The sequence below is a fragment of the Nicotiana attenuata genome, chromosome 6 (genome assembly GCF_001879085.1).
Source record: "Nicotiana attenuata strain UT chromosome 6, NIATTr2, whole genome shotgun sequence".
NCBI classification, from domain to species: Eukaryota; Viridiplantae; Streptophyta; class Magnoliopsida; order Solanales; family Solanaceae; genus Nicotiana; species Nicotiana attenuata.
Window position 1 is genome coordinate 71,104,684 of NC_031994.1, and position 16,907 is coordinate 71,121,590.

General features: G+C 40.4%; 2 protein-coding genes across 2 annotated transcripts; both read left to right on the plus strand.

The window, feature by feature from the left end:
- On the plus strand, positions 14,460–14,987 carry LOC109227963. The gene has a single exon (XM_019393152.1). It carries the CDS (start codon positions 14,460–14,462, stop codon positions 14,985–14,987), a length of 528 nt encoding a protein of 175 aa, XP_019248697.1.
- Positions 15,678–16,046, plus strand: LOC109227964. The gene has a single exon (XM_019393153.1). The coding sequence runs from the start codon at positions 15,678–15,680 to the stop codon at positions 16,044–16,046; it is 369 nt and encodes a 122-aa protein (XP_019248698.1).

Below are 16,907 nucleotides of genomic sequence, written 5' to 3' on the forward strand. Positions count from 1 at the left end.
CATCCACTTCTTGGGATCTTTGCTTAAATGATACCAAGATAGCGCATCCGCCTTTCAAACTCTCATTGAAGAGTTTCATGCGTAATCTTTCATCTGTTCCTAACGCCGGCCAGATTATCAACAGTATGTCAATCATAGATGGACTCATGGGATCCCCAGAGCCCGTCAAACATTCCCGAATTGGGAGGTTTGTACCCTTCGGAAGTTCGACGTCTGGTTGAATGCAAAAGATCCTTATAATTCAGCCCTTCAATGCCTTTGTTTCTTAAACGCCCTGGACTCGGCTAGTCAATTTCTTGAGCTCGATACAGGTTTTTTGATGAGAGAGTTCTTTGTCATCAGACTCCGGTGTGTTTGTAATGGGTTAAGTGTATTGTGGTAAGGGTTTCCAGCATAGAATGGGAGCGTGGGAGTGGGGATAAATCATTCGATTGGTTCAAGGATGAGGAGTGGAGTGTTGTTGTGGCATGTGTTGCAATTTTGATGATAAGCGGGTTTGTTTTTGCGGCTCCAGGATTGTTCTGTGGAGCATGGGTGTTGAAAGTTGAATGTCTGTTGAGTAGTGGAGGGAGAATGACAGACTCGCCAAGCTTTTCCGAACTTGGTCTTTAGTAAACTTCTGTTCGAAGCTGAGCAGCACTTTCTTTGGATCCCTGAATACCCTGAGGAAACCTCTAACCTCTTTCAAAGCCTGAATTCTCCTTCTAGCATTGTTCAATGCTTCCACTTTTTTGCTTTGCCCCCGTTTTTTATAGGACTTGGAGGAGGAGGTGGAGGGCCCTTAGATCTTGGTGGAGTCGGATACGATGCCAGATGCAACGAACTAAACTTTTAGGGAGGAATCAGAAATAAAATAAAAACAACAAAAAGGTAACAAGTTAGTACGGGTTCTGTAAAAATATTGCAATATTTAAACACATAGCATAGAATATAAAGTCGTGTCCTAAGTTGGGGTGCCTTCGTTGTGCCCGAGGTAGACCTAGCGAACAAGTTGACTTGGAGAACTTATAATGCTAAAATGCCTCATTTTTTGTGAAAAATAAGACGAAATCCCAAAACGACACCTAAAATTGCATAAAGTAAAATGTCATCTAATGTGCCATTGGCCTTATTACATTTAAAAGCAAAAGAAAAGACTCCTAACGACTTGGTCCAAGAAGTGACCTTCGCAGGTTGAAAATGCTCTCTGTTTGATCAAAATCCTCCAGCTCGCGTAGGTTTTGACAGTGGACTTTGGACAAGGCTATCTTTAAAGAGTCATTAATGTGGACAGCATAACTGACTCCGACTAGGTTTGACAAGTGATGCATGCAACAGTTTTAAACAGAATAAGGTTTCTACGGGTTACTAGACCGGTACCCTTTAGCGGAATAATCAAGAGGGAACAGGCACGGAAGCCGTCGACTGCAGCCGCTGAAACTCGACTAGTTTTACCAAGCAATATGCCCTTTGCCAAATTTAGGGGGTAATAATACGGAAGAGCAGCAACAACTCATCAAGCGTTTACTAATGGTATTTGTATTTGTTTGGCACGAGTGGAATATAATGTTGAAGATGCAATTACAAGAATGAAATAAATTGTCACGTATTGTCACTTTCATAATGATTACAATAATTGCTAAGAAATTACAACGGTATTGAAGGAAAGCAGTAAATGAAAGCATTAAAGAAAAAGAAACAAAAAGACAAGTTAGTTTCGAATAAAGGTATTAAACAAAGCAATAAAGAAAACAATAAAGTCACATATAACATGAAGTGGTAAAAGCCTAAAGAATCTCCAGCAGAGTCGCCATACTGTCGACGCCCCCTTTTTCTAAAGCGAAATCGGGTTTACGACATTTGGGAAGACAACTCTATTCCCGTTTGGGAATTGGGTTTTGGAATTGAAGAGTCGCCACCTAATGATTAAGTGCACTAGGACACTAAGGGTTTTGAATTGGAAAACCAGAGTTCGGGTAAGGGCTAGAAATTATCTCGAGGGGAAGGTGTTAGGCACCCCTCAAGATCCACTAGTGTGGTTCCCAGCCATGCTATGTTGTGACTTTAATGTAAACAAGTATACAAATAAATTTACACATAAGGGATGCAAACAAGCTTGTTGGAATCTATAATTTGTTTGACGGAGAGTCTAAATGCAAGAATTAGTCAAGACATTGAATAAACAAAGAAGAAAAAGTTAGAAGGAAAAGGAATAATGCAGTGAAAAAATTAAAGGGGAGTTTTGGGTAATTGAAAAGACAGAATTTATTGATACTAAACAAAGTAACATAAGGAAAGGGGTCCTAGGTTTATAAATCACATGGATCATCCACACAACACCGGTAACCAATCGTACGCATAGTGTTATCGTGTGATCATCATCTCCATGTCTACCCTTCCCACCCCGTTAAGGTATTAATCGCAGAATGGTATCGCTACCTACAGCGTGCTATTACCCGTCCCAACTATCAGTCCTGGAGGCTTTTAGGACTACTAATCCTAAAGGGAGGAAGCTTGGCTTTTCAGAGGTTTAAAAGGATAAAATTCTAAGGCGACAATCAAAAACACATAATACACTTAATGGGGAGATAAAGCAATTAAAGGCTCAAGTAGGCCTCCTCATTTAGAGAAACGAATTGTTTAGCACGTCTTACACATACTGTTTTAGGTCCTTGATTAAAATTAGCGTAGGAAGAATTGATCTACCACATATTTCCAGATAGGGAGTCCGGATTAGTCCTGCTTAGATGTAGTTGCAGAAAAACTAACGATTGATTAATTATCTAACTGTCTATCTGCGTTAAACCGGGTCTATATGCATGATATCCATTAGTTCAAAGACGGGGGGAAGAACGAACTGATTGCAAAAAATAATAAAGTTACAGTATCGTAAGTTCTGCGAGCACTTTAAACGAATTACTACTGATTTTAAAGATGAGTGGGCAATTTCAGATTTTAATCGATTACTCCTATAGGCATGCTTTCTAGGTGTTACGAATCTTGTTATGCAGAGATCTTCTAAGCAGGTCATTGATATGATTGGTTTATTTTAGGCCCTATAAGTGGAATTGCCTAATGACAGAGGCACGTGTAAAAATGCAGGAAAAATCCTATGGGCATATTATCTACGTGATGTGCAGAATTTGAGCAGTGATTTATTGACATGGTATATATTGCGAAGTGCAGAAAACCTATGAGCATGGTATCTATGTGAAGAATGCAGCATTTTAAAGTATTAATCCTATAGACATGTTTTCTATGTGAAAATGCAGAATTGAGAAAGTATACACCCTATAGGCATGGTATCTACGTGAAAATGCAGAATTTGGAAAATATACACCCTATAGGCATGGTATCTACCCCTTTGGCATGCATTCTATCCCATCCCTTTTCACTATACCCCAGTAGTTATTACAAGGTTCATTACAAAGCTTATGACAGACCAAGTGAATCAAAAGAATAAATGAAAATACATCAGTGATTACATCTACATCTAATCAGCCTAATACAGACTCAAAGTCTAATAATATCAGATAAACCAACTTCCAGGATCGGATTTTTCAAAGCCTTTCTCTTATTTGGGATGTGTCAAAGTTCCAAGGAACTTCAAGAGTTCCAGGCAGTGCTTACACCCCAAATATTATTGCAGAATAGATTATAGTACAGTGTGGAAGGGCCAACCCTCAAGTGTCCAAGTTCAAAGGGAACTCAAGGTCCCAAGGCAAGGCTCACAGGAGGGGGGCAGGATTTAAGGGCTTAGGAGTAAGTGTAACTGCAATGAATAGGAATTAGGGGGGAGCCAGGGCAGGCTGGTGGTCATGCCTAGCACCTGGGCTGCTGGCACACCCCTGACTAGCTTGTCAGCTTATAAATTAGAGAGTTAGGATCCTTTGAGGGTCAGGTTCAGCCATGGACAGCAATTTAGAGGCTGCCAGGCTATACCATAACTCTATACACATAAGGGAATGGGGGTATGGGAGATTGAAAGAGGCTGGGATCCAAAGGACCCAATCTTAATCCATGACAATAACTTTTTATGTTGCCATGTCTTAAACTACAGCCCAAGCACATAAAGGGGAATGAGGATAGGGATTCATTGCAATAACAGATAGCCAAACATGAGTAATCATTTTAAAACTGAACTCTATAAAGCAGTAAATTAGGCATGGGCATAAAAGCTTGTAAGTAAACACATTGGATTTTGATGCTTGAATCAAAAGTAGGACATACCGGTTCAGAAGAGCAAGTAGGAAGAAACAGTAGATTTAGGGAAGCCAAATTGCAATCAAGAAGCAAGAGTGTAAGTTTTAGAAGAGAGTTGTGATGATTAAAATCGTGTGTGTGTTAATGAAAGAGCAGGGCATTTATAATTGCAAACAGGTGTAGCAAATAAGGCAAGAATCATAGTTTAGTAATAATTAAGGAACTATGTACCAATTAAAATCAATCAGCCTATAGACTTCCTTTAATTAAGGAGTCCAAATTCAAACGGTAATGGGCAGAAGTTATTTAAGGAAGGAAATCAAGTAAATACCTCGTGCAAGGTAGACAAATAAGGGTAAATACATGGAAAGGGAATCAGTAAAATAACCAGTAAAGAATCCCATTAAAAGCCTTGCTCGAGTCAGAAAAGAGGTAAAAGGAAAGTTTTAATTTAGGGAAAAATCAGTAACAATCAAATAAGCGACATTAAAGGAATTCTGAATCAATTAACAGTTGGCAAGACCTTTGAAAGAGAAGCTCTCGTATAAAACACATAGACATGTCAAGCAAGAGGGTTTCAAAATCACAAACGCAGAAAAAGGTTCAAATTCAATTCATAAACTCGAAGTTAGTCTGAGAGTTCAAGGTTTCAAAGTAGAACCCTTGTCCAAACATAAAACCAAATTTAGCCAAAGAAAACCCCAAATCCCTAGGGTTTTTAAACTCGAATTTGATAAAGAGATGAAGAGGCAAACTATCGAAATGAGCTCAGAGACCTTTTCAGAGTCTCATGAGAAGCATACAAGCACAATAGCAAGTAGAACATAGGAACCAGTACAGGAAACAAGTTTCAAGAAAGCTTGAAAATTAAATAAGTTCAGGTGGTGTAAACTTAAAGAAACGGTCGATGAAACACATCTAGAAAGAATCCAGGCGAAGTCCGGTAAAGGCAAACAAAGGATCAAAACTCAGTAGGAAAATACAGTAGAGGAACACATAAGATAGACATGAGAGAGCATGGTGAAAAACCAGTATGAGATAGAAAGGAGCATAATAAAATAAATTTCATAACAAGGAAAATATAAGAACACACGAAAGGCATGTGAGTCAGAAAAGAGCCAGTAAGAACATAGCAGGGATCGATTCACCAAGAAAAGAGAAGAAGAAGAGTCAGAAAAATTTTAAGGACTTTCCAGAAGCCCTAATCGAAAAGAAGTGCTTTTTGAAAGAAAATCGGAAAAAAAAGGTTTAAGAAACTTAAGCAACAGTGCAAACATGTAACAGATCTAAAATAATCGGAGAGAACCTCGATATTTAGGGTTCCAAATGAACCCTAGAGATGAGAAAGGCTTCGAAAATACCCGATCTAAGTCGGATAATGTCATAAACAGGCTCAAAAGACCAAGAGCCACCGGAGAAAGGCCGGAGATGGCCGGAATCTTCGAATCAGTGAAGGTCTGGGTGAAGACCCTCGAGGTCTGGCCCCGATCCTTCTAACAACAGGCATGCAGGAGCCATAGGAGGTGGGTATAGGGTGTCCATGGTCTGAGAAGCCATGGACGCCGGTGAAAACATGGTGGAACAAGGTAGGGGATGCTAGGGTTCCGGGGAGCCTTGAGAGAATTTGGGAGTTCAAGGGCGGCTGAAGGAGGAAAATGAATTAGGGTTAGGGGTCGTCTGTGAATTAAAAAGGAAATAATCAATTAGATCAATGGCTGAGATTAAAAGGGGGGATCCGGTCGGTTTTTTATGGATTCGGTCGGTTTAAAATTTGGGCCGGTTGCGATTGGGCTCAATTGTGGTTAAAATTGAAATTGCAAAGGGGTTATAATTGAAATGGATGAGGCTAAATGTTAAACAGCCATTTCTTCCCTTTTTATTTTAAAAATAGTTAAAATAATTTCCAAAACCAGTTAAAAGCACTAAATTTATTAATAATCATATAAATATTAATTAAAAGTACTGGGAGCAATTTTGTAATTTCAAAATACTATTAATCGGAAAATAGGCTATAATTGCAATTATAGCAATTTAGCCATTAAAATACCAAATAAATTTTATAAAAATGTGCAAAAAATCACATTAATTATATCTTGGTGTAAATATGAAATAAAAATAAATTATTCATCAAAAAAATGATAGTTCGGAAATAATTATTGAGTTTTGTACTATTAAAATAGACAATAAATTGATTTTAAAAACCTTTAAAATAAGTGAAAGATACCAAAACTTTTGGGCATGCTTATATAGCATGTACATACTATTTTGAGAACATTTTGAGTATATAAAATGCATAGGGAAAAATTGGGTATCAACAGCTGTCCCTCTTTACCCGGGAAGGATGAAAGAGTTGTCGGGTAAAGATATGATGACCAATTTTGACCGAGAGAGACGACTTGTAAAGGTTTTGACCGAGCTTTGGTTTTTGAGCTGCCTACATATCCCTGGTTTTACAGGAATCAGGTCATATGTAGTTCGGGGTACATCGACGGAGTATGCCGATGGAGGTTTTTGAAGAGACGGACGCAATATTTAGGTTAGGAAGGGTGGTCAGGGACTGATGGGTTGCGAGAACTGGAGCGAGATCGCTCCTGCTGTAATGGCCGTTGCCAACTGATGTACCTGCAATTGAGTAATACAAGCATATCGTGCAGAATTTAAACCTGATGCAAGTTCCCGTTTGACCATGAATGCTGTCTTTGGACGGTTAGGATGACGTCCTCAGCCCATGACGCCCTGGGCCGTGAAGCGCATAATAAAGGATTCGCAGGCTATGAAATGTTGTTCTCGGGCTATGATGATGGTGCCTCCGAACCATGATGCCTTTGAATAATGATGTGCAGAATATAAAGCGGGATCCTCGGGCCATGGCATGGCGTTCTCGGGCTATGAAAACGGTGCCTCTGAATAATGACACCCTTGGACGGTTTGGCGGTATTTCAGCCCATGAAATGCAAGATTTGGCGGTATTTCAGCCGATGTAGAGCATAAATATAAATGGCGATCTTTCAGTCGACATAGGGATTGAAATAAAGTTGGCGATATTTCAGCCATGCAGGATTAAATAATGTTGGCGATATTTCAGCCAGGAAAGATTTAAATATAAATAGTGATCTTTCAGCCGATATAGAGATTTAAATGAAGTTGGCGATATTTCAGCCATGTAGGATTTAAATAAAATTGGCGATCTTTCAGCCGACATAAAGATTTAAATATAAATGGCGATCTTTCAGCCGATGTTGAGATTTAAATGAAGTTGGCGATATTTCAGCCATGCAGGATTTAAATAAAACTGGCGATCTTTCAGCCGACGTAAAGATTTAAATATAAATGGTGATGTTTCAGCCGATATAGAGATTTAAATGAAGTTGGTGATATTTCAGCCATGCAGGATGGAGACAGTGCTTAGTCTCGGAAGGCAGAAAGGTAGCCTTATGCAATGCAAGAAAATGTAGGATGGAGACAGTGCTTAGCCTCGGAAGGCAGAAAGGTAGCCTTATGCAATGCAAGAAAATGCAGGATGGAGACAATGCTTAGTCTCGGAAGGCAGAAAAGTAGCCTTATGCAATGCCAGAAAATGCAGATGGAGACAATGCTTAGTCTCAGAAGGCAGAAAAGTAGCCTTATGCAATGCAAGAAAATGCAGGATGGAGACAGTGCTTAGTCTCGGAAGGCAGAAAAGTAGCCTTATGCAATGCAAGAAAATGCAGATGGAGACAATGCTTAGTCTCGGAAGGCAGAAAGGTAGCCTTATGCAATGCAGAAATAAAGGTGAAGAGTAACAAAATCTCTTAGCTGATAGATGATAGCTGATAGTTGATTGTCCTTGTGGTTGCTGGGGATGTTGCGTGCGAATAGTGCTTGAAAATGGGTGATGATCCTGAGAATTGTATTCCTGAAAAGTGTGAGTTTGTATTCGTATCCGATGATTCTATGTTTTTGGGGTGCCTGCATTCAAAGAAAGATTGTGAGTTTTGTCAAGGGGGGAAGGTTAGTTCGTCTTCCCATTGACTGCGCTCGTCCTTCTCAGCTCATTTTCATTGGGGTAGCATCGCTAAACAAAGCAATTTGATAGTAGCCATGCATGATTTAGTAAAATATGATAAAAATATGATGTAAATACATAATAGATAACAAACAAAATGATTTTCTTTTTAGAAGAACCGACGACTGTGACGTGGTTCAAGATATTGCAACCTCTTTTGCTCCGGAATTTTGAGGGTCCTCCTCAAAATTCTGCCCCAGTTTACTGGGCTGGTGCCTCTGACGGCTGCGTGCGACGAATGGCTGAAAATCAACTTCGGAATTTTGAGGGTCCTCCTCAAAATTCTGTCCCAGTTTCCAATGTCGGGGGAAATGAAAATTTTGTTGAATTGTGNCATAGAAGTATTAGAGGTGCCTATGTTCTTCAATTCCCATATGTCTTATTGTTATATCGTCTGTTCATGGGTCTCAGAAAATACGTAAGTTGATAAAGTTTACTTCATGATATTACTCAAAGGCATAATTGTCTTATGACATTCCAAGAGATTTTATTGACGTACTTCTCATGCATTGCATTCATTTATACATGTACATTGACCCATGACCAGATGGTGTTATATACGCATATATATGTATATTATATGTATATAGGATATGGAAAAAGGTTACGGCGTTATGTACGCACCACCACCTGATCAGCTGGTATACGTTGATGATTTTTCCCACAATGGTCGAGATGATATGGTGGGATGCCCTCGGAGGCTTGATGATGTGATGAACACATATACCTATACACGACATGACATTTATACGCATATACATGGCATTATACATATTGATGATTCACAGAGTTATTCAGACTTACATGTCGAGTCTTTTACTCCATGTTTCTCTCATGTCTATTATTTACTGATTTTCATTCCTTACATACTCGATACATTATTTGTACTGATGTCCCTTTTGCCTGGGGACCCTGCGTTTCATGCCCGCAGGTCCCGATAGACAGGTCGAGAGTCCTCCAATTAGGCTATCAGCTCAGTGGAAGATATTGGTGCGCTCCATTTGCTCTAGAGTTGCTTGTTTGGTCTATATGATTTAGACGCGTATTGTTTGGTATGGCGGGGCCCTGTCCCGGCCTTTATAATAAGTATGTACTCTTAGAGACTTGTAGACAGATGTCATGTATACAGATACTTGTATGGCCTTGTCGAACTATGTTTTGAGTTTACAAATGATCATGTTGGCCTTACAGGCCCGTATGTCATGTGTATATGTTTCTATACCAGGTTAGGTCATTTTATGTCAAGTGTTTCCTTATATTTTATTGTTGTTGCCTCATACGGCCCTTCTGGCCTACTTACCCATGATGATGTAATAAGAAAGATATGTTACATTGGTACTCGGTTGAGTAAGGCACCGGGTGCCCGTCGGCACAGTCTCGCGATCGCGAAGGCTTGTCCTGTTTGAGCATCGCGAACGCGAATGGTAATGGGTGCTGACCCCTCCCAGGTCCCTTTCTTCTACACAAACGCGAGAGGGCCTTTGCGAACGCGTAGGCCTAGGACCTCAAACCTTCGCGAACACAACTGCCTGATTGCGAACGCGAAGAACAAATCACCCCACTTCCCAAATCCTTCATCACGAGCGCGATTACTTCTCCGCGTTTGCGGAGAAGGAAACCATAACAGAAAATTCTGGTGTTTCCAACTTAACTCCAGGCGGTCCGAAACACACCCGACCCACTCGTGACCCCGTCCAAAAGCACCAATAAGTCCAAAAATATAATAAGGACCTCCTCGAACTCTCGAAATGCGTAAAACAACTTTGAAACTAAGAATCGCACCCCAAAACCAAATTGAAACAAATAATGAACTTCAAGTTTTCAACTTGCTCCGAATGCGTCGAATCATGCTTAAACTACTCGGAATGACATCAAATTTTGCGTGCAAGTGTTAAATAACCATACGAAACTATTCCCAAACTCGGAATTTCAAACAAACCTCGATAACACCAAAACCTACTCCAAACCAAATTTAAAGAACTTTAAAACCTTCAATACGACCAAAACGCTCCCAGTCAACCAAAACCGGATATGAACATACGCCCAAGTCAAAAATCATCATACGAACCTATTGAGATCATAAAATCCCGATTTCGAGGTCGTTTACTATAAATGTTGACCCAAGTCAAGCTTAACCCTTTAAAGCCAATATTAAGGAACTAAGTGTTATCCCTTCCTCATTTGCCAAACACGCCGCAAAAAATTAAAAAGCTCTCTGTACAGTGCGACAACGAGCTACAGTGCATCGCCAGTGGCGATATGGCCACAACTCCATCGTTCACCAATGGAAAACCACCGGACAACCTTCAAAAGACATGTCTTTCAACTGCGCATCATCTCCAACAAACCTCACTCCAAAACAATCCCCTAGCTAGAACAGATTTTCAAAATAGTGAAGGGATCACTGTTCATACAAATCGCCTGGGAGCTACTGAAATTCCCCAAGCGAGTTCTGGGGCAAGTAAAAATATTCCAAGCCATGGAAACTATTCTCCATCACCAAACACAGCTCCCCACCAAAATTCAAGTAATTCCCCTGGGGGAATTGTCTTCTCCGACGAGTTACAAAATGCCGGTGTAATAGAAATATTTTCCCATGGAGTTCCAGGTGTCCAATTGAAAGAAGAAAGGTACCAAAATGCTCGCCTTGATGAGGAGAACATGCTAGCATCATAAACTTCATCTGGGTATCAACTAATTGCTCCAATTTTGCAATCGTTAAGCCTAGGCAGTCTGTCTTCTCTAACTGTTCGACAAATGACACCATCTTTCCTGGGACGATTTGGCCAAGCAACCAATTGCAAATGATTCTACGTCACCTAAGGAACAAGTCTCCAAAATTTCAGGCCATTCAAATGTGGAAATTGATCACCATGATCACTGGAAAAGCTCAGAACTTTACCACTTGGCCAGACATGGTCTTCCGGGGAACCAAATGGACTCATGACCAATGCCAAAAGATTCCTACAGCTCAGGAGAGTGTTTTCAAATCTTCAAACCAAATTTTACGTGGTTCGGTCTCGTCCAATATTACATAAGGTACTCCTGCGCACTGTAGCTACACAGACGTTCGATGAAATGTCAATGCTCCCTTAAGCCCAATTCAACCTATTTCATTGAGTGCAGATAATCCTCTTCTTCATAAGGATGCAACATGCCAAGTTTCACAAAAATTCGTTGGAGGAATTGATTCCTCTGAATAGTTAAAAGGCTCAGTTTTCACACAGTTGGTCGGAGATGGTGACACAGGTGATCAGCTGTCATCAGGCCAATTTGAGGTGATCTCTGATGCTACACTCAATGTTTCTACCATCCCTACTCCTCCAAACTACCACCGCAATGTCACAACCTCACAACCCAAAGTCCCAGTTCCACAAAGGGTCGATAATGTTGCAACAGCTGCTTCTGTGTGATCAAAGTCAAGCTGAACCTCCTGTTATAAAAGATGCTCCAACCCCTAATGTTGATCACACTGAAACTCAACACCAAAACCCTCACCTTTTGACCTTAGGTAAAAACCTTGCTCCTTCATTTTTTCTGTACCAACACAGACTAATCCAAGTAACCAAGCTCCCTCATATGATCAAAACCATAATAAACCAGTCCACAATTCCACTCTCAAGGTTTCTTCTAACTTTGCGAGACCAAACATCCCAAGGAAAAACCAAAAAAACCACACCAAACATCAGGAGAAAACAGTGCAACCCACCCATTCCAACCTAGTTACCACTATCATTCCTCAACCCAATGCCAACAAAAATAAAGACAAACAACCTGTAAATCCCCCACCTCCACCTCCTACTGTCACTCACTCTTATGTCACAAGGCTCAGAGCTAGGCATGAGGCTGAGAGGGAACCAATTTCATTTACCCCACCAATGATAACCACCAAGCTAGGCCAACCTGCAGTAATATTCAAAAGGGAAGACTACATGGTGAGATTTGAAGATAGGTGCAAATTCACAGTAGTAGGCAAGTTCTCCAATACTATGCCTAAAATGGAAGTCATTAGAAGAAGTTTCATTTCCGAAACTGAGCTTAAAGGAGGAGTCAAGATAGCTCATTTCAATGCTCGGACTATGTATATTGACTTGGATAATGAATATGATCATTCCACTATGTGGGCCAAACAGTATATGTACATCTAAGTTCAAATGATGAAATTGGAAGCATGGTCTCCTGCATTCAAGCCTAATGAAGATTCACCCATTGTGCCAATATGGGTGGTTGCCCCAGAATTACCATGGCACTTATACTACATGGAAGTAATCACACCACTATTGTCACCTATTGGCAATGATTTATACCTGGACTTGGCATCTTTCCAGAAAACAAGGGGGAGTGTGGCCAAGGTAAAGATTCAAATTGACTTCACCAAGGAAAGACCTCATCTTGTCTGTTTTGGATATGATGAGGATCAGGATGAAAATGGGGAAGGAGAATGGCTGGAGGTCCAATATGATAATGTGCCTGCTTATTGTAATAACTGCAAGCATCTGGGCCATTCTGAATAAACATGTGAAATCAGACTAAAAGAAGAGGAAAAAAATAAGAAGAAAGAGGAAGAAGCTATCGAAACAAGTGATTCCCATGCTACCAATCAGAATAAATCTCACAATAAAGCAGGAACAAGCAAGAATAAAAAGAAGGAACAAGGGGGAATGCCAAAAACAAATGCACATGACCAATGGAGAAGCCAAATGCTATCAAAACATCAAAAAGCAGCAGAACACCAAAGCTCAGTAGAAGAAATAACAAACGAAGACTAGCAAATCGAAAAGAGAAAGAATTTTAAAGCCAATACCCAAAGCAAGAGGCAACAACAAGATTACATGCCAAAACAATCAAATACTCAACAACAGCAGGTTGCACCAAATGAGATTCAGCAACAGGTCACACAATCATCACAACCATCAGGTATACCCCTTATCGTTCCTCCAGCTCAACTGGAGAGGGGTGTAGATTCTGGTGCCCAGAATGAACCCATTCCCCCTATTCCTTCCTATATTTTTGTTGGTTGTGAAGTAAATGGAGGAAAGGAGAATTGTCAGGAGACACCAATAGCGAGGCAGGAAGGGGTACCAAATGGTGAGGGGCTTCCTCATGTTTTGCATGAGTGTGCTAATACACAATTAACTGACCATATGATTGACCAACCATCCCCTGCTACCACAGTCTAAAATTCAGGAAAACAACAAGCCTAGCATTCTGATAATGTGATCATTGAGGAGGATTTATAATCCTTCATCTCTGAAGAAGATCCTTCTGCACAAATGAAAGCACTGCACAAAGGAAAAGCCAAAGTTGCAGCTGACTTCCAAGTCCAGTCTTAGAAAACAAAAAACAAGCCCAGTTAGAAAAAGAGGAAAGCTATGAGGAACAAAACTACAGGAATTAGTATAAATGAACCACCTGATGACTCACAGTTTGTGAGCCCTGCAATCCAGCAAAGATTTAGGCATGATCCAAATGCAACAGTAGAAGTATACAGGAGCTCAGTAATAGCTAATCCCTCCCTCTCCCAACCTTTGTCATCCAATAAAGAACCAATCTCAGATGGCAATGAATCAGAACCACCTACCAATGATGAAAACCTCACTCCCAAAACACACAAAGCCACTTCTACTCCTACCAGCACCCCCAGAAAAAACCATCTCTTGCATCCTTTACAAATGGTCCTGGAGGAGTGTCCTCTCAACAGATATACTCCACAACAAGATGAGTATAGACCAATTTAATCCGAGGATGAAATAATTGGGGAACAAGATGTTGACAATGATTCTAGTGATGAAGATCTTGAAAAGGAATAACATTGTGATCACCTGATTGCTGCAGTGAATGGAAAGTCAAACCAGAAAATTGTTGCTTCTGCAACAGTCCCACCCAGAAAGATCCCCTCACCAAGGCTATCCAGGAGCAGAGCTGCTAGAAATAGAAGTAGCATTTTCCCACCAAAACATAACCAAAAACCCTCCTTCCAATGATTAGTACAATCATTTGGAATACAAGAGGAATCAGGACCTCAGGAGCTATTGAAAGGCTCAAACTCCTGAAACAAATCCACAAACTTTCTTTCATTACTGTCCTTGAACCTTTCCTAGACAACTCTCACATGAACTCCTTTAAAATCCAACTCTCAATGCATCAAGTTGCTGCTGATGTCAATGATAAGATCTAGGTATTCTGGGATAAGGAATTCACTCCCAAGGATTTAGATCATGATGATCAACAAATGTCTTTGGAGGTGAAGCATGTTGAAAATGGCAACTTGTTTCATCTTACAGTCATCTATGCCAAATGCAAACCAGTCCTCAGAAGGCCATTGTGGGAAGTTCTAAGGCAGAAATCATCAATCTGCAGTGTTCCATGGTGTGTCATAGGAGATTTTAAGGTCATTGCTTCTGTAGAAGAAAAGATTGGTGGCATTCCATTCCAGATGTCCAAGAGTCTTGATTTTCTAAGCATGATGGAGGACTGTGGCCTTGTGGACTTGGGTTTCTATGGTCCTAAAGTCACATGGTCTAATGGAAGGGGGCAATGTTCTATTGTATGGAAAAAGTTAGAAAGGGGACTGGCCAATGCTCACTGGCTAGAAGCCTTTCCTGCAGCCACAATTTCTCATTTAGCTTCAGCAGAATCTTATCACAACCCCCTACTCCTGGAACTTCATAAAAGACAAGACAATGTCAAAAAATACTTCAAATTCCTCAATTGCTGGGTGGACAACAACAACTTTCTTCCCGTGGTCTTTGAAAGCTAGAACAAAGAGGTTTGAGGTAATGCTATGTGGGTGTTTCGCCAGAAAATGAAAGCACTAAGCCATGCTCTAAGTCTTTGGTCTAGACAACAATATGCGGATATCTTCCAAAAAGCTAAAAAATTTGAACAAAAGGTAAAGAATGCAAAAATGATCTAGGCCCAGACAAACAATGACCATGACAGAGCAACTCTCAATGAGCTTAAGGCTCATTATGTTAGACATCTGAAGGTTGAGTAGGATGTTCTAAATAGAAAACACAACTACAATGGTTCAAAGAAGGGGATGCCAAATCTAGATACTTCCACAGTTTAATAAGAGGAAGAAGAAGGAAATCGTACATCCACAAAATCAAGAATGAGGAAGGAGAATGGTTTCTGGGAGATGAAAATATAGGGAAGGCTGCCTGTGATTAGTTTCAGAACCTCTTCACAGACCCTGGCTCAGTTATTAGAGAAGACTTGCTGTCCATTATTCCGACCATGATATCTAGTGATGAAAATGATACACTCACCAAGGATCCATCAATAATAGAGCTCAAGGAAATAGTGTTCTCCATGAACCCTACTAGTGCAGCAGGACTCGATGGCATGAATGGGAAGTTCTATCAAGCCTGCTGGGAAGTGATCAAGGAAGATTTACTCAAAGTTGTTTGTTCTGTCATTCTTTAGAGGCAATCCAATGCCTAGAAATATGACCAATGCATGCCTTGTTCTCTTGCCTAAGGTTGAATTCGCTAACAGTCTCACAAAATTCAGGACAATCAGTCTCAGCAACTTCATCAACAAGATTATCTCCAATGTTATTTGTTCATGGCTTGGTCCCATCCTCCCAAAGATAATCTTTGCAAACCAATCTGGCTTTGTAAAAGGCGGGAAGATATTTGAAAACATCATGCTGGGACAAGAAATAGTGCATGGTATCAAGAAGCCAACTGTGGGGTCAAATGTGGTCATCAAGCTTGACATGGCCAAGGCCTATGACAGAGTATCCCGGATTTTCACCTGCATCATGCTTAGGAGAATGGGATTCAGTGAAATGATTATTGACATGATCTGGTGAACAATGTCCGACAACTAGTACTCAGTCATTGTTAATGGCACTAGATATTGATTTTTTCGGTCTAAAAGAGGCCTTAAACAGGGTGATCTACTTGTCCCATCCTTATTCATCATAGGAGTTGAACTTGTCTAGAATGCTCAACATTCTGAACCATGATCAACTGCTTCATGGATTTTATATGGAGAAGAGAGGTCCTCAAATCATGAGTCAATTCATGACTACTTCCTGTGCACTCCCAAGTGCTATCAGAAGAATTCAAGAAGTGACAGGCTTTTCTAGAAGGGATTCACCACTCACATACCTAGGCTGCCCTCTGTATACTGGTAGGAGCAGAATTATGCACTTCAGTGGTCTCATTTACAAGGTGCTAGGCAGAATAAAAGGTTGGCATGGTAAGATGTTATCCTATGGTGGCAGGGCAACCTTGATCAAATATGTCCTTCAATCCTTACCAATCCATAGACTTTCAGCAGTATCCCCTCCAAAGACTGTCATGAAGCAAATTGAAAGGTTGACAACTAGCTTCTTCTGGGGAATAGATAAGGACAAACACAAGTATCATTGGGCATCATGGTCTAAGCTATCCTTCCCTCTCAATGAAGGTGGTGCATGTTTCAGAACCATTCATGATACCTGTAAAGCCATGGAACTAAAGTAGTGGTGGCATTTCAGAACAACAAACTCTCTTTGGAGTACATTCCTGAAGGCAAAGTACTGTCAAAGATCAAATCCCATATCTAGGAAATGGGACTTAGGCCAATCACAAGCATGGAAAAGATTGATGTTCAATAAGAAAGAAGTAGAAAAAGTAATTCAATGGAGACTCCATAATGGGAAATGCAACTTTTGGTGGGACAACCG